The 27322-nt window shown below is 35.9% G+C and overlaps 1 protein-coding gene across 2 annotated transcripts; it reads right to left on the bottom strand.

Moving 5' to 3' along the window:
* On the bottom strand, nucleotides 1–25863 carry LOC128862820 (major facilitator superfamily domain-containing protein 1-like). Of its 2 annotated transcripts, none has more exons than XM_054101577.1 (8): nucleotides 25704–25863; nucleotides 7638–8684; nucleotides 2483–3010; nucleotides 2237–2402; nucleotides 1839–2150; nucleotides 1644–1762; nucleotides 1456–1555; nucleotides 1–1342 (listed from the first exon to the last, which is right to left on the bottom strand). In XM_054101577.1, exons 2-8 carry the CDS (start codon nucleotides 7831–7833, stop codon nucleotides 1279–1281), a joined length of 1485 nt encoding a protein of 494 aa, XP_053957552.1. In that variant the 5' UTR covers nucleotides 7834–8684; nucleotides 25704–25863; the 3' UTR covers nucleotides 1–1278. The 2 variants fall into 2 exon arrangements, with proteins under 2 accessions (XP_053957552.1, XP_053957553.1); XM_054101578.1 differs by having other exon boundaries at nucleotides 1414–1555.
* Nucleotides 25864–27322: the final 1459 nt, after the last annotated feature.

The following is a 27322-nucleotide window of genomic DNA, read 5'->3' on the forward strand; positions in this document are numbered from 1 at the left end:
TGCGCAGCTTTTCTTGTTATTTATTTATTTACTTACTTTTTTTGTTTTTGTTTTTGCTTTTTTATACATATGCGCTTGTAAATACGTTAGGTTTATTAATACATATTATATTTCATTTTACTTAGTCGTTTTTAATATGTTTTCGTTTTTTGCTAAATCACATAATAATACCCTTCTCACGCTCATCCACGCCCACTTTACTGCACATAGCCAAATTCAATTTTTTAATAACATTTAAATATATATGTATGTAAATATTTCTATGGTATATATTGAAATTTGAAACTTAGATGTTTTATCATTTGGTTGTGATTATTTTGCTTAAAACTGTATGATGAGATTTTTTTGTTATTTGTTATTTGTTTTTTGTTTTTGTTTTTACTTGTACATTTCAATATCAACAACACATACACGTTTTAAAGCGACTCGATTGTTAATACACAAATATCAATTAACATTAAGTTGTTACATCAATACATTTTTGCTCTAAAATCGTTTAAAAAATTTTGTATTTCACTAATATTAAACAATTATGACAAACAAACAGTTACAATGTCTTCATTTCTTTAGGAATCTATCGCAAATGGTTTTGTTATTAAAATTGCATAACTCTTGGATTACAAGTCATTACATAATTTCGCTGCCTGAAAAATTATTTCGCTGCTATGAAAATTCTAAATCTATAGAAAAATTACTTAAAAATATTTGGAAAATTACTACGGCGTTTACTTATAAACTAAACATTTTGATTTAATTGCAGCTAATAAATTTGAATTACAAGATATTCCAATAAGAAGAAAATATCTCGCATGTAAAAGAGAAAATGTTTGATTTTTTTTACTTAGCAAATAATTTGGTTATATGGTAAAATGTATATAGTATATATAGTTAAGCAAAAATTGTCTTATAAAAAATAAATTTTGTCACAAATCGTAAAACAAATTTAAAAACAAAAAAAAACACATCACCATAAGCGCTACGCACACACACGCAATTGCATCGTTGCATATAAGACTTGGTAAAGCGTCACACAATGCATAGGCGCGAAAGCTTTTCGTTTAATGGTGAGTTGGTTAATAATGATATGCACCGGTTGGTTAGTTGGTGGTACCATAGTAAAGTCCAATTTTGCCTAATTTCCATACGTTTTACAATATTTTGCTAACTACAGTTATGATTAGTGCTTTCCGCCTGGCCCTCTGCAATTTACAACCTCCACCTTTCTCGTTGCTCTCTTCTCCTACACACGCCCTTGTTTCCTGTTTGTGATCGTGTTTTTTATTCAGCCAGTAATGGTTCCTGATCGCTCGAGTAAACGCCGTTATCCTGACTCGCAGCACGCCTGTAAAATTAGGTGCATGTTAAGGCGAGTATTCAACAAATTTGATTAACAAAAAGTCTATGTATATGTACTTGTTTGCGTTTGCATTTTCATTTCATTAGAATTTCACATACATTGCGCTAGCATATTGAGTGCGCTGTGCTGGCGTCATGTTCAGGTTACCTTTCGTCTTCTTGTCGTAGCCCCAAATGACGCAGGTTGAAATTAAAGCAACTGCAGAGGGAAAAATTAACAAAAAAAAATAAATATATATAAAAATTTAATAAATATTTCAGTGTACACCCGGGTGGATAAAACCTACTCGTTAGCCAGCCCATAAAGAAGAGCTCCACCCAAATGTAATTGCCATTACTGCGATCCACAATTATGCCAGCGACAATTGTAATTATGGCCAGTCCAAGATTTTGCACAGATTGGCAGCTATACAAAAAATGTAGAAAATAGTAAATAACTGTGCATTCAATTGTAGTATTTCATAGTTATTGCAATCACTCACAATCCATAGGCTGTGCCCAGCTGGTACTCAGGAATGATCAAAGCTACTAAGGGCCATAGACTGGCGGCCAACATGGAATAGGACAGGCCCATAATGACCATGCCAATGTATGGATTTAGCAGCGTAAATGCAAGCAGCGCATGTGCGCCAATTGTGGTGAATGTAGCACAAAATACCCAGGTTACATTGCGTCCAGTCTTATCGATAACAAAACCGAAGAGTGGCGATGCAATAGCCGAAATTAAATACACAATGGAATTGACGTTGTTTGCTTGATCCGGCTTTAAGTCGAAACGATGCATGAAGAAAGTTCTAGAAATTTTCAGAAAATTTAACAAAAATGTTGCAATCCACAATAAAAACAACAAAGCAAGTTGCTTTAAACGCTGTCTACTCACTTTCCCAAAGCGATGAAAGGAAAGATGGCCACATAGTAGGCTACGCAAATAATTGAAACCATCCAAAAGGTAACCTTAAAAGTCGTAACATCACTCAGTTTGGCAATTTCACCGGAAGGGTTGGTGTTGCGTTGCAAAATGCGCTCCGCACGTTTGTCCATCCAGCCTAAAAAGCATAAACAAATTAATTAGATTTGCAGAGCCATTCATAACATAGATTCAAGCGTAAGTCACTCAGCCACTCACCTAAGATCAATGCGCATATAAGTGACAACACACACGTGCCCGCCGCCAGCAGTAATACCACACCGATTGCTCTATGGCCTTCATAGAATTTCGTTACATAATCATAGATGGGTTGCATTACCCAAAAGTTCACAGTGCTGCCAAAACGTGCCACCGACAATTGCAAGCCAAACACCATATTCAACTCCTTGCCCTTGAACCACAGCACAGCGTAATTGTTTTGGGCAACAGCCAGCGATTCAGCGCCAATGCCGAATATGAAACGACCCAAAATCATGATCCAAAAAGTGCCCAAAAGTCCACCAGAAGCGAATATCAACTGGCCAATTAGCAAAATGAACAGATAAATGATTGTGCCGAGACGTATGCCGAAAACGCGATCAATGAGGAAGCCGCCAATAAAGCAAAGCACTACATTTGGCCACGAGTAGATGGAGTAGATGAGTGTGAATTCCGTGGTGGTAATGTTTAGATCATCCTTGAAGACCTCTTGTAGGGCACCAGGATTGTCGTAGCAAAAATAGGAACCTAGAAGAGAGAGAAATGATTAAATAAAAAATGATTAATAATGAAAGTGGAATTGAAAGAAAATTGAAATAAGAACCAATCTTGCGGAATTAAAGATAATTTACAAATTCACTACATTTTTAATTTCTCACCAGCTGCCAATCGAAAAATTGCTTCATCAAAGTGGTAAATTTGTATGCCATTGAATGATAGCCGGGGTTCAAGAGTAGCCCTTCTAAGGCAGATTTATACGCCAAGGTTGGGCATTGCCTATAAAGTGCCGATCCAAAAATATAGCAGGGAACTGCAAAGCAGATGAACTTGCTCGAACCGGTACAACGCTTGACCTCCAAGTGGATAAGAAGCTGATACCTATGCCTATAACCACTTGTAAACTACTTATAGATAGGAAAACCATCAATAAGGTAAATACAAGCTGGCAAAACCTCACAACATGCGAACTAAGCAGACAGACATGGCCGAAATGGAACAGCGGTCGATCAAAAACTTATTAAGATTTAACAGAGGAGCTATAAGAAAAATGATAGTGGTATTAACTGGTCATTGTTTAATAGGCCGCCAAGCTAGAAGGTTAGGACTCCCGTACTTCGATTTCTGTAGAAGCTGTCTTAATACAGAAGAAGAGGAAACAGTCAAAACAGTCAGACACCTTTTATGTGAGTGTGAAAGCTTAGCTACAAGGAGGCTTCGCTCTTGATACGGTATTTTTAACTGATGTAGCGGACATAGCGCATCTAAAACTAACGAAACTTTGCTCATTTATTAAATCTATCGGATGGTTTGAAAAGGAACAGATAGGGTAAGGATAAGTTCCAGTGATATCACAATGGACCTACGAAAGGTCTACGTGTGTCATTGATTTTAATTAATTTAAAGTCTATACAGAGTATAAGGTCTATACCCTCACTATATTTGGTTTTTTGTGTAATAAAAGGAGAGATTGACTGTTCATCACTGTTATGGAGCATTCACTTTCATATCTCTACTAGCAAGAATGATAGAATACATGGTTGTGCGTTCCGAATTCGCTGTGTCGTCAGGCCCCATGAATAAACGAACAAAAGGAAGGGAAACTACTTGTTTGTGAAGAGTAAGAGTACGCCAAAGCAATAGAAACTCTAACCCACAAGCGTACTTGGCAGGCTGAGGGAGGCTGCAGATGGACAAAACTGATGTCCGACCGACTGTCGCAGTTCATCCTGTCACTAAGCAGAGTGGACTGTAGGAGGCTGGTTGGACTGGTGACGGGCAACTTTGTATGGGCAAAGCACATGGAAAAGGTGGGCATCTCAGGCAGTGCACTCTGTCCAGCATGTGGAGAGGAATATGATACGACGACGGACCACTTTCTGTGCGTCTGCCCCGCCTTCGCTGGAATCAGGCTTGAGGTCTTTGGCACTGATGTTTTAAGAAGCGACCACCTTGGCTCCTTGGCACCACAAGATCTAGTCAGATTTCTTAGGAGGTCGAGTAGATTTAAAGAAAATTAAAAAGGAAACCCGAGTGTCATACAATAGACTTAATTGTGTCTGAGTGCTGTGCTTGCTTGTCTGACCCGACAAAAAAGCAAAAAAAAAAACAAAGAAACTACCCAACACAAGAAGTTATACGCGCACACACACACATTCTTGCACACTAACTGTTTGGAGAAGGCGCCAACTATAGTACTCAATTCGCCTTGCTCTACGCAACACTTACCTATTTCATCTTACAACAAAGCTTTATGGCCTCTGGAGACGATACAGCATGCTTGACTGAGCTTTGTGTGTGTTAGTGCAGTCGGGTGTCGTCGTGTCACACATACTTGTTGTCGGCTTTTGAATGATGAAAATCAAAAATTTTAGATATTAGCGTCAATCAGCCGACACGCACACATATAAAGTTCTTGTCAAACAATGCTTGACCGTCACCAGAGGCCATTAAGGCCAAGGACTTGTCACTCCAGCACAATTCCCCCTACTTACTCGTATATGGGGAATGTTTATGCAGCTACAACAACAACAACTTAAAACAACTTTCATCTTAAATTGCTTATGCGCGTATTCTCTATTGTTCGCGCACCAAGAGAATTCAATGAGACCTCGAATTATATTCCGCTTGACTTTTCGGTGCCAAGGAAGGAATTTTACCTTTAGTAATCGTTCGTTAGTAACTACTAAACTATTGTACATTAGCTTAATATAGTCTGTAAGAACGTATCCATTCAAAGACAATAAAAAAATAAATAATTATTAATATATGTCTTAGACTTGAAATAAAGGAAATGAAATGAAAGAGGTAAAGTTAAAATCTGGCCAGACGTAAAGTTGTGGTCGGGCCTAATATTTCGATAAATAACATAAAGGGTGATCAGATTGGAGGTACTTTTTGCAGTAGCGCTTTTTTATCACGCGTGACTACTGTCAAACTAAACATATAATTTTTTCAGTATGCATTGGCATTTCATCAGCGTTCACAAATCATACAACTGTATTGCGAAAATCGATGCTCTGTGAAAAGTGTTCATCACGCGCTCAGGCCAGCTTGGGGCGTTCAGCGATGAGGTCCATTTTTAGCTTAATGGCTACGCCAATAAGCAAAATTGCCGTATTTGGGCTGAAGAGCGACCCGAAGCCATTCAAGAACAGCCATTACCTTCATTGAAAACAACCGTTTGGTGCGGCCTATGGGCTGGAGGAATCATTGGCCCATATTTCTTCCAAGACGAGGCTAGTGCTAATGTAACAGTAAATGGCGAACACTATAGCGCCATGTTAAATGACCTTTTGATGTGGGAAATTGAAGTCCGCGATCTCCACAACATTTGATTTCAACAAGACGGCGCTACTTGCCAAACAGTCGTTTCTGCGTCATCGGTACAAAAATAATTAAAATTTCCCAATCAATTTGAATATTCGTTGTTTTATTTCAATTTAAAATCCGATACCTCTAAATTGACCACCCTTTATAACACTAGAAATTAATTTATCTCTTTACTGATGGATTGGCTGGCATTTTGCATGTTTGACGGCCAATTGAAATTTTTTATGAAACTCACTTTGGCAGCATCTTTAATAAATTTAGTTTTCCAGACTGTGCATTTCCCTTTTTTGCAAAAAGGATTCACCCGGAACCTGAGCATCATTTTTTCTTATTCATCGTATAAATCAAGCGGTACTTTGAAACAATCAAAGGCGCGGGCACAAAGTACTGGCTTACTTGACGGCATTTTCAAAATTACGATAACATAACTTGGCAATGATGATGATGATGATGATTAATTGCTATCGCGCCGACCATTGGGCGAATAGTGCTAGAGCAAATGATTTACATTGATTTCGGTTTTCAGCTTTTGCCTTAACCGGGCCCATGTCGGGTTTTCGTCTATACAACCAAGTTCATCTCAGCTCCCTGTGGATTCCAGACTAACATGGCAATGCCCACGCCTAAAATACGGTCATCACATTCAATCAAATTTGACAGTTGCTATAAAAGTATCGAGTTGTTGAGTAAATATTAGCTGTAGTACCGTGGAAATTACTCTTAGTCTAGGCTTTGCGCGTCGAATGACTGTTGTGAATAAGACAAGCCACAGACTTAAAGGACGAAAAAATCAAGAATTTAGTTCACTAGTTCAGTTGAAATACCCATTTAATAGAAGAAGTTCAGAATGTAACGACCTAACTCTATAACACTGGCTTTGCTAACCTCCCAGACACAGAACTAGATTGCATAGTGACAGTCAGAGTGCTCATAATACGATGCAATATATGCAGTATGTAACTTAAGAAGTAGTAAGGTCCTCACTCGACGAACAAAACTAACACTTTATTAGTCTGCCATCATGCCCATTCTATTGTATCTTATGACGCAGAAGCTTGGACGATGACAATATTCGATGCGGTGGCCCTTGGGGTGTTTGGGAGAGAGATTCTGCGGAACATTTTTGTACCTTTGCATGTTGCCGACAGTGAATGAATATAGCAGGCGATGGAACAATGAGCTGCATAAGCTTTATGAATAAAGATTCAGTGGCTTCGTTGGCCTGGTCATGTCGTCCGCCGAATGGATACAATGGTGCTAGCAGAAGAAAAGCAAGGCCTCCTCTACGTTGGAAACGTGAGATGGAGCACTTGGTGTCACCTGGTGGGTCCAACTGGCGCCATTTAGCAAAGAAACAACTGGCGCGATTTGTTAAGCTTGGTCAAAATCGCTTAAGCAGTTATTGCGCCAATCAAGAAGAAGAACTTAAGAAGTTAAGCTTTTAATTTAATAGCAGATGCCAGTCTCAGTCGAAAACAGCGACCACCGCATTTCAATTTTATCACTTTTCTGTGAAATCACGAAAAATTATGCGCCCCATTTAAATTCAATGGGGATTGCAATGCCGGCTGGCTATCAGTAGTCACAACCAGAGGCATAACAACCTCAGGGTCGCACTGGAACAAAATACAAAGCGATGCACACATTTCTTATCAACCCTTATTAAAAAAAATAATAATAATAAAAAATTAAAAAAATTAAAAAAATCAAGTGCTAATGACTTAGTCACATATAAACTGCTTAACGTGCAACTGAAAGGGCACATTTCACGATTTCGACCTAGAAATTTTCTAAGCAAAGTCACGCGATGATGCGTCTTACTCACCGAATCCAAGCAGGCACATAAAAATCAAGGCGATAAAACGATGCACACCGCTAGCTGGATTGCAGCACATCGATGAACCGCAGCCGCTGGGCTGCAAATCCAGTTCGTTGTCTTGCGGGCTGCGCCGTGCCATTGAGGCAGGCGATGTTGAGCGCGCTTCCTCATTTTCCACTATTGGCATTACATCATCAGGCATCTTTGCGCAAATTAATTAGCAAACCACGGCACACTTTGCAATTTATTTTCGTAACGTTTTTTCGCAGTTTTAATTTGATGTTTTTCTATCGCAGGTTTTTGTGAATGTTGCAAACGTCACGCTAACTTAACTTCAACTGCTCATCAATTTCAATATTTAATTGTGTTGCGCGCTGCTGTAAGCGCTTATCTCGACTGTGCAGTGGCGCGGCGTCGATGCTCGATGCTGGGAATCAGCTATCGCTTATTCGGTTTGTCCGGACTCTACTACTTCCTAGAGGGTGATTTTGATTTGTTTTGTTTTGTCAGCTCTATAGCTTTTGTTGATTCGTTTATTGTTGGCGTTGTTGGTCTGTCGTATGGTGATTATTTTTATTTTACTATTGATTGTATTTTATTTTATTATATATTTATTTATTTAGAGCGCGATGAGGGGCGTTATTGTTTTGTAATTTCGTAACTTCATCCACTTTTATACGCAAGCCACAGAAAATATTTATCAAAAATAAATTCCAATAATTTCAAAAACGCTTAAGTATGGAGAAGTTGGATACTTCACGAAACGTTTGACCGCTCTGTTCAGACTTGAGACTGTTCGTATAAAGTCTTAATTTGCATGTGAGCGCATGTAAGTGAGTTTGTGTGCGTTTCCACTACTAGACGGCACAGTCTTCTGCTTATCGGACTTAGACCCGGAATATTTCCTTTCGATAATACAGTTCAGGCTGCGCTCGATAATCAATTCACAGCGCGCGCACACAACCAAACACACACAGGCTCGTACAAAACAAAGGCAACACAACTTTGTTGGGATGTTTCCACTGCAGCAGTGAGCGGAGTCTTCGATTCAAACTGCAAATAGAAAAAATCATAAAATAAGTATATTAATTAAATGTAAAATTTTATTAGAAAAAGAAAATGGAACTAAATGGAGCATTATGAGGCTAATGCCTGGCTAATCAGTTTCGAGTTAATGAATGCATTGTTTACCAATAAGTCTATGTAAATGTACACACATACACACATATACTCGTACATACATACATTTACACATGGCATACAAACTATTAGTCAACTGAAAGGAAAAAGTGTGCAAAACGATTTCTTTTGTGATTCATGATTCATTTAAATACAAGGTTTAATTATCTATTTTTCATATTTTCCCTTAAATTCTTATGTACACTCATACATATATACATACATAGATATTAATGGTATTCATGGTGGCCGTATGCATCAGTTTACTGGGGCATGTGATTTATAAGCCAGTGTCAAATGTTTTGCTGACGTAGGGTATTGTTCGCCGATTGTACCTACAAATTCGTAAATATATGTACAGCGCCCGCCAACTTATTAGAACTACAGCGTTACAGTAACTTGTTCCAATAATAACTTAACTCCACACTAACAACTTCTTCCTCTACGATTTCTTCTCATATAGATACACCCTATTGCTATTGCAAAATTATAAACACACCATTTTTTTATAAAAATATAGTTCATACTACAACAAAAACCATATAACGCAAAATTTCGAACTTTGAATAAAATTTTAAAATAATTGGCAAAAATTTCAAACATTTTACTCAGAATTTTTAGAAAAATTTGCGGGTATGCAGTTTTATAAATCATTGAATTTTGTTACAATAAAGTGCAAGTGGCTCAAAAATCGCGTTAATTTTTGACCATTTTTTGTGCTGACAATGTTGGAGGTTTTCTTCCATATAAAAAAAACAGACATCAGCGTGATTTATGGTAGTAGCCCGGTGTGACGGGTTCAAAAAATCGAATTTTTTTTTACATTTTTCGGAAGAAAAACATCTTACAAATATACTATAAAAATTTCAGACGGAAATAGTAATTATTTTTACAGTTATAGCTAAAATAAGAGAGCGCGCCGTAGTGTGTATGAAAGCGTGTGACACGCCAGCAGCAGCTGTTGTCGAAACTTTAAACGCGTTTTTCTCAAAACCATGTCTTCGAAATTTTGGGGAATCACTGACACAAAACTATTCATCCGATTTGGCTAAAAATTTAACCCGTTATTCTAGACACACATATCTAGATCCCGGACCTTTAAAACATTTAATTTTTTAATAATAAACTATTTGATTTAAACAATTTATGAAGAAAAAAAATTACATTTTCAGAACTTTTTTCACAAGTCCGTCATTTTGTTTTTGTTTTTTTATTTTTATGTATATTTTAGGTTCGGGACCTAAAATAAAGTCTACAGAATAATAATCTGTTTGAATTTTTTATTTCAGATGACTTTGGAAGGCTGTGTGTTTCCCCGAACCAACTCATCTTTTTTTTAAGGACTCCACTTTGACGTCAAAAATTTTAAACAAATTAATATAAAATTAATTAAAAAAAAAATTTTTTTATATACTTCAAAACACCAATAAAAACATGTAAAAACTTTAAAACGATCGCATTTTATTTTCTTTTTAAAAAATATTCATGAAAAAACGTCGAAATTTCGGTCGTTACACCCGACTACAACCTTACTAGCTGCTTGAAACTTGAACTCTTAAACCAAAATTTAATGAGCTATAAAATTACATACTTAAAATTGATTCACAAATTCTGATGCAAGGAATTGAAAATTTGATGCAAGTTTGCCGAATTCTTACAAATTATGTACAAAGTTTGATTCTTTGCTTTATATGGTTTTTGTTGTAGTACGAACTGTGTTCAAAATAATTTTTCTGTTGTGGCACCCACATTTTATCTTTCCTATCTCTATTCTTTCTTCTGAATTCTATCCGGGTGTAGTCAATGGTCCTGACTGAGTGCTTGGACTTGTCCAACCCCCCACAAATATAATCTAATCTAATCTAATCTATGTGTGTTTGTATAAAAATATAATTGAAATTAAAAAGTTAATAAATAAATAGTCAAAACTTGTCTATAATTGATGTACGTTTTCTTTTGGCGTTAACTGTATATGTTTATATCAAGAATATGACTATATTTATGTTTGACTTGTTCCCAAAAAAAAAAAAATCTTAATGAATAATAACCAAACTGCGTGTTGCTAGATAATTCGAATTAATTGCCAATAATTAACAAATATTCGAAATTAACGTTAATTAATTTAAAGTTTTGGTTTTAAATCAATAATTATAAATTAGTTAATTTTAAAGGCTGTAGGTACCACATAATAATTGATAAACCTAACGGATGAGAGAATGCAGAAGGCTCTCCATTTCTCGGACCCCAACTGGGCTCTTAGTGAATTTAAAGAAATTACAAATTTTTGTCACCATTTTTTTTATTGGGTATGGGAATAAGTTTACGCCCTCGTAAAAGAGGTGTCGCTGCTGATACTATTTTTGTGTTCGCTAGTAATATACTGGTGATTTTAAGGTGCGTATGTGAGGTCTCGATCGCAGTAGTTGACATTCGTTTGAAGCGTAAAGATCCTTTTTTGTCTGACGTCAAAATTGTTCACGTTCGTCCCGAAAAAACAGCATTTGCGGGCAGTCATGCTTCATTATTACCTTTTAAAGAAAAGTGCATGATATGTCTAAAGAATTGGATGTTGACAGATCAACCGTCGATAAACGTTTGCACGCGATGGGAATGGTCCAGAAAGCAGGTAGCTGGGTGCCACATCAATAGAAGGAGAGGGATATCGAGAGACGTTTGGTGACGTGTGAGATGCTTCTTGAACGGCAGAAAATAAAAGGTTTTCTGCATTGCATCGTCACTGGCGATGAAAAGGATCTATTATAATAACCCTAAGCGTCGAAAAAATTGGAGCCTGACAGGTGAATCAGGAACATTGACAGTGAAAAAAATATTCATGCTTTACAGCTTATATTGTGCATCTGGTGGGATCAGAAGGGTGGCATCTATGTCATCATGAACTTCTGTCATCATGAACTCCTTAAACCATCTGATGGTCACTGACGATCGTTATCGACTGCAGGTAATGCGTCAGACCACACGTTGCTAAATCGGTCCAGAAATATTTAGAGGGACTGAATTGGGAAATCTTCCCCACCAGGCGTATTGCCCCGCTATTGCACCTTCGGATTACCATCTTTTCCGATCAATGCAGTCAGCACTTATTGGAGAGCGGTTCACTTCTTACGAGAGCATCGCAAACTGACTCAATTAATGAATCAAGAACTCGAATTTTTCGTCATAGGAGTCCGTATGCTGCCTGAAATATGAAGCCAAATTGTAGCTTACAATGGCCCATACTTCAAGTAATGTCATTTATTATTTAAATGTTTAAATAATTCGTAACTTTGGCTAAGAAAGGACGAAACTTATTCCCATATGCAATACATAAAAACTTTTACTTTCTATTTTCTTTTCAATTTTTCAATTATATTATATTTGTTGTTTACAGCAACCTAACCTAACTTTTCTATTTGTCTACAAATATCACAGTTTTGACAGAATCTTCTTAGTTCTCTCATTCACAATTCACTTCTGCCTCAGCTATTTATCGTTTTTAGATAAAACATGGCCTGTGCTAACAGAAGTGGCTACCCGACTATATATATATACAATATATATAATAGATATATTATTGGCGAGTACACCCTTTTTGGGTGTTTGGCCGAGCTCCTCCTCCTATTTGTGGTGTGCGTCTTGATGTTGTTCCACAAATAGAGGGACCTACAGTTTCAAGCCGACTCCAAACGGCAGATATTTTTATGAGGAGCTTTTTCATGGCAGAAATACGCTCGGAGGTTTGCCATTGCCTGACGAGGGGCGACCGCTATTAGAAAAATGTTTTTTTCTTAATTTTGGTGTTTCACCGAGATTCGAACCGACGTTCTCTCTGTGAATTGCGAATGATAGTCACGCACCAACCCATTCGGCTACGGCGGCCGACTACCCGACTGCTGTTGTTATTTTGCTGACCATAGCTGTATATGCATATGCATGTGTACTTTTTATGTATTTTCCATTTTAGTCCAGTCAAAAGAAGATTTAACTTAGTAATTTTGGGAGTATGCGAGTTTATGGTTTTATTATGTAAAGCCCATCACTGTGAACTTAAGTTTGAGTTTTCGGGGTCGGGGGTTGTGTCCCGCGGCCGCCATCTTGGAAATAAGGGTGCAACTGTTTTTTTGCGATTATCTCGTGAATTTCGAAAGTTACGAAAATTTTGTAAATTTGTCATTCAGAACTTTTTATTGTAAAATTAATCATAAAAAAGTTATAAACAAAATTACGCGAAAAATTAAGGGATGAATTTTTTTCAAGCGTAATAACTTTTTTTTTATTGATTTTATGGAAAATATACATTAGAGCTTTTTTATAGAGCATTCTTTTGTGAACATTTTTGTCCTTAAGTTTTTTTCGCTATCTTTATTTAGTCTTATGATTTTGAGCTGCTAAGCGGAGCAACCATTACATTAGCGAAGCGCGTACATGATTACACAGGCCGACAAAATTTAACCAACATTCAGACCCAGGGTTTTACATAATAAAACCATAAACTCGCATACTCCTAAAATTACTTAGTTGGCTATTTTTTTTGTCTCTTTTGACTGGACTATTTATTTATTTGCATTTTTTATTTATGTACTTAATACTCAATAAATAAATATATCCTGAAATATAACATAAATTAACTCATGAATGTATGTACATAAACGATACATACATACATACATACATATGTACATAGGTAAGTATGATACTTGAGTAGATTAAAGGTGATTAACCCTCTGTTGGGCATTCGAGTCTGGCCAGACTGCCTTTTTCGACTTTGGACGTGAATTTAACAAATTTCTATTAAAGCTAACAACTTGAGCTTCCACGTAGATTCCTAAAACTTAATTTTCTATCGATTTATGGATATAAGTTTTTAAAAAGGATCGTCGAACACGACGAAAAACGAGACCCGAGACTTCTGTTGGTTTAAAAAACGGTGTCCAACGGAGGCTTAACAAATTTTTTTTGGTTTTTAGTGTATTCTAAAATAAACACTAAATCGATATGCGAATATTTTAGTACACTCTCTTATGTAAATCGTTGCGGAACAAACAAAAATTGATAAAAGTATCAAAATGCGATAAATTATTCCTTATTTTCCCCTTGTTTATTTGCATATGCTGCCAGCGTCAAAAAGAAGTGTACTCCACATATTGATAAATTTTGGCTATTTATTTATTTATTTTGTGATTTCAATTATTTTTATAAAAATATAGGTAACACTACAACAAGAACCATATAAAACAAAGTTTCGAACTCTGTATGAAATTTGCACACATTTTTTCGTTGGCTGCTTTCTTTTTTTCCATTCAGTTGCCAACAAAGAGAAAATTCGTAATTTTTCTTTGATCAAGGCGAAAATGCAAGCCAGGCCGCTGAAATTGTGAATGTTGTTATGGTGCCGATACTGTATCAGCTAATTACGTGCAATTTTGGTTCCGTCGACTCTGTTTAGGCATTTTTGATGTTAAAGAAAATGTCGATACTGTCGAAAATGTCTATAAAATCACAGAAATAGGCGAAGTTGACCGACCTGTTACTAGTCGTAGCATAGCCCAGGAACTAAAGGTCGACCATGAAAAAGTTGTAACCATTTGCGCAAACATTTTACGCTAAAATAAGGAGATTTGGTGGCTCCCAAAACACTCAGGCTAAAAAGCCCATTTTATTTGTTGATTGTATTTAAAGCTCTGGAAAGAGGGTAGATAGTCAAGGAGGGAAGGAGAAAAGTATCAGAGAAAGAGATAGGAAAGAATAGAGACAGAGATAGATAGATACATACATACATACATATCTGTAATCCTTTGACCAAACAACTTAAAAAGCAAATCAAATGGCTATAAAAAATTGGTCTAACACAGCTGGGATTTTACTGCCACATCAAACTCCTATGTGAAATCAGTCGCTAAGTCGGAAAATCTTTCATATAGTTTTCGAGATAATGCCAAATAACGGTTTTTGTTTCAAGAAACAAAAGTAACGGGTGGCGCAAAATTAATCGGGTGGCGCAAAATTAACCATTCAACTTTTTACTAAAAAAAAAAATTATTTTGAATGACGGAAATCTTTATTTTGACCCTTACGTGCTCCATGTTGTACGTACCGTGATGTCTGTTTGTATGCTGTAGCTGTCTAGCTCCCAAGTGTCAAATATGATTGCCGTAGGACGATATTTGCAAATATTATAAATCTTTCCATAATTGATTAATTTTTTTTTTTCTTAATTTTTTTAACAAAATGTAAGAAAACGATTTTAGAAAAAAAATTTTCTTTACGTTAAAAATTAAAAATCTTGTAATAGTTAGAATAGAGTAACTTTTTTATTCACCTAAGGATAAAAACACTCATTTTGAGTTGACTTTACTTACTTAAGTAAAGTTTAACAAGTGGTCAGCACAGTGTCGCATTTTGTGATATATTAATTAACACATTACATGCGGGGAGGGGAGGGGAGGTATTAATACCTTTTACGACGACTGATCGTAATATGGGGAGAGGTATTTTTACTTTATGCTTTTCATTGGACCAAGCGTGCCGCTGGGTACTTAGTAAATTGTGCTCTTTTTAACGCTATCTAGTCCACATTATACACAACAGTACTCGTACAAGAATTACTTATATTTAAAAAAAAATGTATTACAAGTAGTTCGTAGTTTGATAACAGACCCGTACCCCGCAGCAACTCATAAACAATAACAATCGCGATGCCCCCCGCATGTAATGTGTAATATTTAGGGTAATAAATGTGAATTATAAAACTGCATATTAATAATATCTTTGCATTTTGTAAATCTAGCAGGTTCTGCAAATCACTACCGAGTGAATTTCATTGAAAGTTTCGAGGCAATTGCAATGAAATTCACTCGAAATTTCGAATTACAGAGCTTGCCCCAATATCTTTAATTTTAATGAAATATTAGAAAGGAACGATATCTACGTGACAGAAGTTTGCTAAGCTCGGAAGCTCACTCTGTTTGTGGATTAGGCAAAGCAGCCTTAAACTCAAATTCCCAGCAAACATTTATCCGGTCATATTCTGTATGCATAAAGCACTTTAATGTAGCGCTTCCTCTCCATATTATCTTCACGACATTTCCGCCAAGACCCAAATATCTTATTAAAGTCAACAAGAATGCGAGACGACAACGCATTCACCGACGTGAATTGTTTCCAGAGGCAGCGCAGATGACTTTGCACCAGCCTGCAGACATCCGTGAGGATACCAGAAAGCATTCTTATTTTACTCATTACGAGCTTAAGGGGACCTCTGGTAGTCTAGAAATTTCAAAATTCGATTTTTTGTTCACACTTTAAACTCATTTCTCTCGAAACGACTTTTTTCGGTCTAATTTTATCAAAAAAAACAAAAAGCTATTCAACCGAATCGATGAAATTTACATCAATGGCTATCGCCCATACTAGAATCATATTATTATTTCAATTATTTCATATTTATTTGATTAAAAGACTGAAAAAGAATCCCCATTTTTAGAGTGTCAAATTCAAAACCGCGCCATTTTGTCAATTTTTTTTTAATCTAGTATATAGGGACATATGTAGATACAGTCATACTGATTAATAATTTTTTTGGTTTTTGTGTTTCCGATAAATAGAAGAGCCAAAATGGACAACACCGTCTAGGTCCAATTTTTCGGAAGGGTGAACTTCAGCGCCATTTTTTTTAATTATTAATATTAAAAAAATATCTTATTTTTTTATATTTACAATTTTATTTTTCATTTTTATGGTAAAAATTTTTTTTTTCATTTCTTCATTGTAAAAAAATTTTTTTTTTTTGATTGTAAAATTTTTTTTTTTTTAATTGTAAATAAATTTTTTTTCATTTCTTTATTGTAATCATTTTTTTTATATTTTTTTTTTTGAGCTCTAGACCACCGGGACCCCTTAATAAGGTTTTTAGACTTTTTAAGGTTATACCCTCCAGTTCAATCTTAGCATTTTCATCTTTCTCCTGCGCCTTAGACGTGTACCTGCCCTATTAACGCAAGTACAACACCTTGCCTTGTGAGCCGAGGTACAGAGGAACTGTATACGCTATGGAGTTTAATATTTCTATGCACTTAAAGTTTAATGGGAATTTTAGCCGAAGAAATGATAAGGGCCCCTTTATTGTATCTTGAATGTCACTTAGAAAAGCTTTGTGTTTATTATGTAAGATAATGTCGGTGCCCTCCTGGTATATTCGAGCAGTTTGTATATTAATGCAAGTGGTTAACATGGAGCTACTTCAGTTTTTCTTGTTGTTCGAGTGGTTTTTGAACCATTTTTAAAATTAGTAACCTTTCTACTATAAGCTCTGTGGCGTCGAACCGGCGGAAGTGACACTCTTATAGCTTCCATAATCCGTGGTGATATCAATCCAATTTTTTCAAGCCTTTCGTAACTCTATATATGACAGTTCGTTTAGCTGTTTTTTCCACATTTATACGTAGTGGGGTTAGTTCGAGAATCACCTCAATCACAGTGGCCTAGCAAACACGAGTTGCTCCACTTATGCGCACCCACACGAGTTGTTGGAGTCAGTTTAGAGCTTGCCATGCAGCGTTAGAGTAGTGCTCGAGAAGCAAGATCCCTCTTAGTCTAACTATAATAGTTTACATCCATCTCAATTTTTTTACACTGCAGCCCGAGAGTCATCTAGGATAAGGCCTAGATCCCTCGGTTAGCTGACTAAGAGATCTTCAATCGATTATTCTCAAAATATGTGCCTACCGAGGCATGGATACGAGAATCGTTTGAAAAGTTTGTGCAAAGTCAAAGAGTTTATGTTTAGTTAGTAGCATCTCTTAGAAGAAACCACACCAACTTTTAGGCAGATCGGTATATTTATTTGCGTTTGACTTTCGTTTGAATCGAGGAAGTCGAGTGATGTTCGAAAAAGTCCTTTTTAGCATCACGACAACCAGCTCACGCAGTTAAGCAGTTGTGGTTTGCAACCATATGGAAATAGGGTTCCAACTCGTCCACAGCATCCCTATTATCCAAACTTGGCTCCCTTGGACCATTCGGACTACTATTTGCTCGCCGATTTGAAGAAATGGCTGGCGAAAAAAGTTTTTATTCAAACGAAGAGGTGATTCAGACTTGGATTCGGAAGGAGAAGTGTATAAGCCTAAAAGGAAACTACGTCGAAAAGTAAAAAATATACAATATAATACCTTAACCAATTAAGTAGTTTTGTTTTTTTGCCCCCTTTTTTTAAACAACCCTCGTATATGCTTATACAAACATACCTAATAGAATTTGAGTTAAATTTTTTCACAAATCTCGTTTACGATTCCTTTTTAACCTTTTTTAAACTGCACAATGCTTAAGATTTTTTATTTATATTTTTTATTATAATATATAATATTTATTTAAACACAACACAAAGCAGCACTGATAACACTGATTACAAAAGTATCTTTTCGGTGGAGATTTGTTTGTTATAAACACACAGATTATAAACTAAAGAAGTTGCTTTCGTCCGTCTGGCTCGCGCCAGTAAAGGCATTATCACATAAATCCCATATTCCATGAGAGCGACGTGATGGGCACGAAAACGAAACGAATTATTTTTGTATTTCAAAAGTTGTAAGTATAATTTTTGCGGACTTCCCGGCTGTCTAAGGTTTCGCTACGACTCGAAAGTCAAGACCTTAATAAAATTACTAAAATTTTCCTTAGCCACAAATGCGCCTTATATACCATTACTCAAGCACCAGCTATAAATTTTACTTTACGAGTTATCAGTAACTAAACTCAAAACAAACAGAATTTGCATTGGTATGCCCGAAAATTTAATGCATATGCAAATATTGTGGTACTCACTACATATACCGGGTAGTTCAAAAACAAGTATTTTTGTAAATAAATTATAGAGAAAAAAACACAATTTCTCATAGGTATATTATTAGAAGGTATAAATATTTAGATTATAAACTTAAAATTATCTTTTCAAAAACTTATCTCATGTCGGTATAAAAAAATTTTTTGTTCCAGAAAAAAGTTAATAAACTTTGATAATTTAGTAAAAAACGTCAAAAAAAGCCTTTTTTTTAACTTTCAACAGCTGTGTTGCGAAAACTACGACTTCCATTGACACGAATTATATATTGCCATGTAGGTGGTAAATGTGTGCCTTTCGAAATTTATGCGCTTCAAAGAAATGGCGCGCACTGTTTTCGAGATTGCAGGTTATAACTGCACTATTGCACAAAAAACAGGTTTTTAGAGAATATCTCGGAAACCGTTCTTTGAAAAAATAAATAAAAGTCATTTTTGGTTTCAGCGACCTCAAATTAGTCTAAAACCGCTTTTTGACCAAGGACCATTTTTGGTGTAAACTAGTGTTATTTATGACATCCTGTCATTTAGCGTAGCCCATCAAACCAATTTTTCAAAGCTTTATTGGCGTTGATTTGACCATTGATTCGGTCCATATACACTTCATGGGTTTGAATAGTTTCAGGATAACCACCTAATAACGACACCACACAACGAAATCCAACGAGCTCAAATCGCATCTATCAGGCACCCAAAAGCGATTCGCTGCAACCACAATTTGATTTGTTAGTTTAGACTCCGAAATAAAAATACTTTTTGGCGAAACAATTTTATTGTATCTGCTTTCCATTCGGTTTTTGTTTTCGGCAACATTCATTGCTTTTGTTGTTTACTTCTTTAAGTTTGACAATACGAATAAGAAACACAAAGCGTGTCGCCAGTACGGGAAACAAAAACCCCTCTTTCTTCGCCGTCCCTCCTTCTCCCACCAAATGTGTCCCCATTTGTTTAAATCGGGACTAAAAAGCAGTGAAAGAGGAGGAGCTGACAGAAGAAGGCATCCTGCAATGTTTCGAACAGTGGAAAATTTCATGATGTGTTGTGTTGAAGAACAAGGGAAGTGAGTTATATTGAAGATGATAATTATTAATCCACTAAACCTCCTAAAGAACAAAGTGGGAATACTTATAAGCATCGTCAAGAATCACTGCCAGCTTTGAATGTCCAGCAACCTCGAAAATAATAAGAGTGCATCTTGTTTTGGTACGACCTTCTATCTGCATGTTTTCGGCCTACACATGTACATATGTATATACCTTCATCTCAGCCTAATACCATCCTAGATTTCATAGAAGAACTAGATTTGGATGGAGTACTGTGAGGAGTAAAGGGCACAATACACATAATGGTAGGCATCGGATACCTCCTTTTCATAGTGAAAAATATTGAGTAGGTGTGCTCCATAACAGACCGTTATTCGGCTCTGAGCGAATATAACAGAATCACCTGATGGGCTGACGTCACTTGGGATGTGTTTACAAAAAAAACCAAGATTGTGTTGGTGATATACGAAAACAAAAATCAACTTAATCTTCCCGCATGTTGCTTCGTTTCAGAAATCGGCTGGCGAATCCCATGTGACATGGCAGCTGATGTTCCCCTCACAATTTTCTTTTTCAGCATAGTTAAAGAGCAAACTTTGAAAATCTAGCATCCTTGTCGATCTAAATTTGTATGAAGTCAAAGTAAATTGTGTTTCACACCAGTTACATTAGTTAATAACTACACCTCGTATATTTACATACCTGTATTTGCATCACCCGGTATATGCGTGTACTACATACGTTAGACAAGTAGTATTTATAAATTAAAAAAAAAAACTACTTACTTGCTACAACGTACTTAGATATGTAGTTCCATTCCTTTGTTTTTAAATTCAATAAGGAAATAGCAATAAAAAACATACAAATGTCGCTTAAAAAGCTTAAGGTAGTACTACACATATCCGGTATAATATACATACATACATGTATATGAATCTTTTCATCATGGAGGTCCGGCCAATATCAGACCGTCAGCCGGCTCTCACCGAATTGACAGAATCAGCTGATAGGCTGACGTAGCCGTGGTAACAAATCGGTCAGTTTACGAAAAAACTAAGAATGTGTAAATGAAATACGAAAAAAATCAACACAATGTCACTTCGTTGCCGTCTGAGCAACGGCTGATTGGACGAGTGTGTGAATGCATGTGAATGATCATGCGAATCCCCCTGAGAAGCCGAAGTTCCCCTCACAATTTTGCTTTTCACCATAGCTATTAGCCAAACCTTGTAAATCTATAATCATCGGCCAACGTAACCGAATTAGTTGATACCATGGCGAAAAAATGTCAGAAGGTGTGGCTAATATCAGACCGTTAACCGACTCTCAACGAATTTGAAAGAATCAACTGATTGGCTGACATAACCGGGGTTTATGACAACGGTTTGTTTACGAAAAACTGAGATTGTGTTGGTCAAATACAAAACAAAATCAAAACAGTTTTCACTCATGTTAGTTCGTTATCGCCTGAACAGCGAGTAATTAGACGAGTGGGTTAATACGTGTGAAATGAGCAGGCAGAATTCTGCAGTCGAGTCCCCGGTGACATGGCAGCCTAAGTTATCGTTTTTCTCCGTAGCTGAAGACCTAACCTGGTAATCTATAATCCTCGGGTTGATACGTGACTACCACTAGGTAGAGTCCGGGTTCGTAACTCCGAGCATGAAACACCAAATGAAAGAACAAGTTTTTTGTAATAGCGATCATCCAGCGGTGGGCCTTTGCAAATCTCCGAAAAATTTGTCTCATAAAGAAGCTTCTCTTAAAAAAACATCTGCAGTTCGGAGGAGGTATAAAACTATAGGTCCCTCCGTTTTGTGAAAAACTTCAAGAAGCACAGCACAAATAGGATGAGGAATTCGACCAATCACCCAATAAAGGATGTAATTATATATGTACTTATATGTATACACATATATCATATATATGTATGTGTGTATGAATAAATATATGTATATGTATTTCACTGGTACAAGTATACATATATGTATATGTGCATACTAGACACTAAAACCAATAAATCCAATTAATCACATAATTATTGATGGAAAAATTAAAATTTATAATTCCGCCCAGAAGCAATTGCTGGCTAATATTTGTCAATTAGAGTAAATATGTAATAGCAAATCCCAACATGCCTCCATATAACACGTATAATATAGAATTGTAGGTTTATATTTTTGTAGTAATCATTAAAATTCATACATATATAGTATAAGTAGTAGTAGTAGTATAGCTAAATAAATATTTGGTAGTCTAAAAAGTTCCGTAGCAAATTGTCGCTGTACGGCTTTGGACTCGAGTATATCTTGTGACAACGCATTGCTTTTTTGTTATAAAAAAATTAAAAATCCAATACAGACTGTTAAAAGCTTGTAATGTTTACCAACTTAGATATATACATAGATAGTCTACCGACTTAATATAAGCGAAATAATTTTCTAGTTTTCATTTTCATTGGAAAAGTAAATGACACATGGAACAAATTCAGAGAGGTCAGTCATTACGTTAACAAACATTCATCACTAAATAGTTTTGCAAATAAAAAACTCGAAGTATGTTTGAAGAGGAAATATCAGCGAAAACACTAATGCACCAACATCAATCTGCGAACTTCGCATGAAGCAGAACGAAACCGAGAAACTGATTGCTGATAATGAAAAATTTGACACGTACGACAATACCACAGACACATATTTTGAAGCAATAATTATAATTGAAGTTTTGAAGGCTTTTCTTGAAGTTTTTCATTTGCGGAATCTCGCACCTGACTAAACACCGACAGTCGGTTTTACGTTACCCTACCCGGAACGCCCAGAATTTATATCCTGGCAAGAATTGTCGCTTGAGCAACATTCTTCAAAACTGTATGGCAAATATCTTAAGCTGTTACAAAACAAAAAAGCTCCGGGAAGTCACATTTTCGAGACATTCCGGTTTAAAAGTACAAAAAACATAGTTTTTGGCTATATTTGGGGTTATATAACACAACATGAGATATATTTTTTTCAAAGACCGCAAACGTATTTGTAAAATCTAAATAAAATATGAAACGTAATATTTCAGTTATCAACAAAGAATAATTCCTCAAACTTGGCAAAAGAAGCAGTTTTAAAGAAGACAATGCGATTATTAAAAAAAAAATCTAATAGACGCCGTCACCATTGACTTACTTTTATTTAAATGTGTTTTTTTCCAAAAACCACTTTTACAAAATGATAAATCAAAGTTGATACTCGGGATTTAAAAATAATGAAATACTACGCACCAAATATCACTTTTTGTTGCCAAAGCCGAGCCCAGCCGAGCCGAACCGAACTGCAACCAAATTTATCAATGTTTCGTCCAAAACGAACCGAACCAAAAATCATCAAGGATACAATAATTGAAAATGATTTTAAAAAAATGCAGCTTATTTATTAGTAAGGCAAAACAAAGTGAAGGGTTTTCCAATAACAGGTGTTACAGATGAATGGATTGCGCTATCGAGAGATGATTAACAATTTTGTATGGCCGCAATTGGATGGTATTGATCTGGACAGCGTTTATTTTCAACAGGACGGCGCTACGTGCCACATAAGCAAAGAAACCATTGATCTTTTACGGGAGAAGTTTCCGGAGCGTGTTGTCTCTCGAAGAGTTGTTCACAATTGGCCACCGAGATCTTGTGATTTAACAATTAATGACTTTTTCTTTGGGGCCACGTGAAAGAGAAGGTCTACGCCAACAGTCCAGGGTCGATTCAAGACCTCAAAGATGGAATTCGTGAGGATATCGAGGACATAGGGCAGTCACTTTTGCAATTCGGTTATAGAAAATTTCATGAAAAGAATACATAATACCATATCAGGTTCATTAATTTAAATCACATTCATACATATATAGAAACACTACTCAAATTTTATATTTTGGATATCACTGGGAAGTGATTAGCTATGAGTCGCGGAACTCGAATTTGATCTGAAAAATTTGTTATCACCTCAGATTTTTGAAATATTTTAATCAAAGAGTTGAAAAATAGTTCAATAAATACAGAATTTAATATATGTATGTATACACTTAGGGTATTCGGAAGTCGTGCTATTTATCGTATCTGTTTTATTTTGCTATTATTGGGTCGATTGTAAAGTGATCGACGGCCTTCGCCTGCTTGAAATGCTCGCTCACTTGCTGAAACCAGCGAGATTTCGCTCGTGTAGGCCGATAATAGTAGAAAGTATGCGGTTTCCCGCTTTCTTCCCAGTAAACGAGATCTCACTTGCTTTTAACTGTCGTTTTTGTAGCCTGAGAGCTTTTTACTGTTTTCGGAGCATCATTTATTGTACAAACATCGGTGATTCTAGAGTTACCTCGCACTACAAGAAAAACACAAATTAAGAGAAACGTTCGTGATTATTTCCACATTTCCATATTGAAATAATTACATAATTGGCGCATACACTTATTTGAGGTGTTTGGCCGAACTTTGACTTTGTCTTATTTGAAAATATGGGCTTGTGCAAACTCGTTTACAACGCTATTTTCTCCATTAAACTCCTTAAACATTGAATGTTAGTTGTGACTAAAAAACCACTTATTATTCTTCTTAATTTGCGCGATATCCGCTGGCCGAGTTACACAAAGCGCCCCAGTCGTTTCTTTCTCGTGCTAATCGGCGTCAGTTGGACACACCAAGTGAAGTCCTCCACCTGATCTTTCTAACGCAGAGGAGGCCTTCCTCTTCCTCTGCTACCACCAGCTGGTACCGCATCGAATACTTTCAGAGCCGAAGCGTTTGTATCCATTCGGATGACATGACCTAGCCAATGTAGCCGCTGGATCTTTTTTCGCTGCGCTATGTCTATGTCGTCGTAAAGCTCATACAGCTCATCGTTCCATCGCCTGCGATATTCGCCATTGCCAACGTGCAAAAGTCCAAGAATCTTGCGCAGAATCAGGTGTTGTCATCGTTGTCAAATGAGCCTTCGCCGCTGCTCAGCCAAACAACACATTCCACTAATATCAGAAAAATTAACTAAAAGCCAATTTTTTTAAATTCAAAACTAAAAAGAATCTAAATTAATAATATTTCATACGTTTAGCGCATTTTTTGCTTTTAGAGAAATTAAGAAAATTTCTCAATAAATGTCCACGCATGCATCTTTAGCTGGAGTGTTATAAGAAAATTCACAATTTTTAGACGCTTTTATAAAACTCGAGAGTTTCGCAGTACATATATTATTTTTGGCACTGGCCTAATTTGTTAAGTCAAACAAGATAGTGGCAGTCGAGTAGATGATTTCTGCTTTGTATGTTTGTTAATATTCTCATAGAAATTTTGACATCAAAACACCAAATTGCAAAAACAAAATACATATAAATATTTTTGTTGCTCCCGTGCCAACATATTTTATAGCATCGCCTTGCCGAGAACCGTACAACAGTGTTGCCGATTTAGGTTCTCCAACTCTACAATTACTACGAACAAATACACCCTTTATATAAAGAGAAATGCAACAAGTACGTATCTAAAAGAGTTATTATATACATATGTATGTTCTTTAACTTGTGCGATGTATATATACATGTATACATATGTATGTATATCGCCTTGACTTTGAGAAAGTGTATGTAAATATGAAAGACTGCCATATTACCATAAATTTTGCAGCATCTAAAAGCTGATCTTAGGTAGATAGATACGTACGTGAATATGTCTGGAATTTAATACACCCTATTATATGTACATATGTCTTCTTGCAAAATTTATGTAATATTTTGTTGCATATGTACTTAAATTATTGATTTTACAAACACACTTGCATATTCATTGTCTTTAGGTGTCCATACCAGCGTTCGTGCAAATGCAATTTTACGCCAATATTTGCGTTTTGGTCAAAATATATTTGTTAACACGAGTACCATACAGCTATTAAACAACAGAAGAAACAAAGAACGCAATTAATCAGCCTAGAAAAAATGCGTCTGATCCCTTGATCAAAAATAAAAAAGTTATTCTTAATATGAAAAAACTCACCTCGTTATTAGAAAGTTTTTTGTAAATAATGTGGAAAATGTTTATTAAATTACAACACTAAAATACCAGAAGAAGATATTTAAATATGTATTATTGATGATGCACTAAAAATTGTCTACTAAAACCAGTTTTTTGTTGCCTTTCTTCTGCTTTATTAATTCCGATTTTCTTTGACTTCGCTTCCACCATTAATTTTGTTTTGCTTTACATATTTGTCTAAAGGCAGGGTTGCACTTTTTAAAATTCAATCGGAAAGTTTAAACGAAAATTGCGCAAACTTATTTGAATATGAAGAATGATAAAATATATAATTTAATAAAATCCATAATCTAACATTATTGTATAAATTTAAATGCTTATAATATGTATTTATTTGAAGTAAGTTTTTTAATAACAAAAGTGAAAATAAAAGGAGTTATCAAGATTGAAAGTTACAAGTCTCTATTTAGAAAAATTGTAATACCTTGAAAAAAGCTTAAATGGATGCGAGAGCAAAGCCAATTGCTATACTTTCATACCTCAGCATATACCTCATAACTCCATCAAAAGAAGTTGCTATTAGAAGATACAAATTTCAAGTAGTAAGCACGTTCACATAACTAGGCTGCAAACTGACGACACATAATTCGATGAGTCTTACTATAGAATAATGAATACCAGCAGCTAATAGAGCGTACGCATCATTTACAAAACTTCTCAAATCAAAACTCCTTAATAGCCCCAGCAAGCTGGCACTATATAAAATCGTAATTCGACCGGTTGTGTGCTGGAGCTGAAACATGGACGTTGAGAGAAAAATATAAGCAAAATCTGCAAATATTTTAGAGGGAGGTTTTCAGAAAAATATTTGGCGCAGACAGAACTACACAAGATGAATGGCGCATGCGATAGGATGGTGAACTGGACGAACTCATTAATAGCAAAAATATAGTACGTTACATTAAAGCATAGGGAATGCGATGGTTACCTATCCAACGGTCTGAGAATTGACAGTTCAAGTGCCCAAAGGAAACTTTTGCATACACAAATAAAGCAAGAGGAGGACCAATATCGAGGTGGATAGATGAACTGGAAGAAGACTTGGAACAGCTTAATCTAAAGAACTGGAAGGAAGCGCCAACGGAGAGAGCAGCATGGACGTGTAATATTCAGCAGGCTAAAACTCTCAAGAGGCTGTAGCGCCAAACGATGATGATGATTATGATACCTCATACCTTTTTCAGCAACGTATTAGAAAAAGTAAAGTATTTTTATAAAAAATTAACAAAAATATTCCAATAAGGTTTACTTTGCAAAACTTTACACTATTGCAATGTTATCTTGAATTTAATTATACATATAATTGGCGCGTACATCCTTTTTGGGTGTTTGGCCGAGCTCCTCCTCCTATTTGTGGTGTGCGTCTTGATGTTGTTCGACAATTGGAGGGACCTACAGTTTAAAGCCGACTCCAAACGGCAGATATTTTTTATGAGGAGCTTTTTCATGCCAGAAATACACTCGGAGGTTTGCCATTGCCTGCCGAGGGGCGACCGCTATTAGAAAAATGTTTTCTTAATTTTAGTGTTTCACCGAGATTCGAACCGACATTCTCTCTGTGAATTACGAATGGTAATCAC

The sequence above is a fragment of the Anastrepha ludens genome, chromosome 5 (genome assembly GCF_028408465.1).
Source record: "Anastrepha ludens isolate Willacy chromosome 5, idAnaLude1.1, whole genome shotgun sequence".
In the NCBI taxonomy this organism is placed as follows: Eukaryota; Metazoa; Arthropoda; class Insecta; order Diptera; family Tephritidae; genus Anastrepha; species Anastrepha ludens.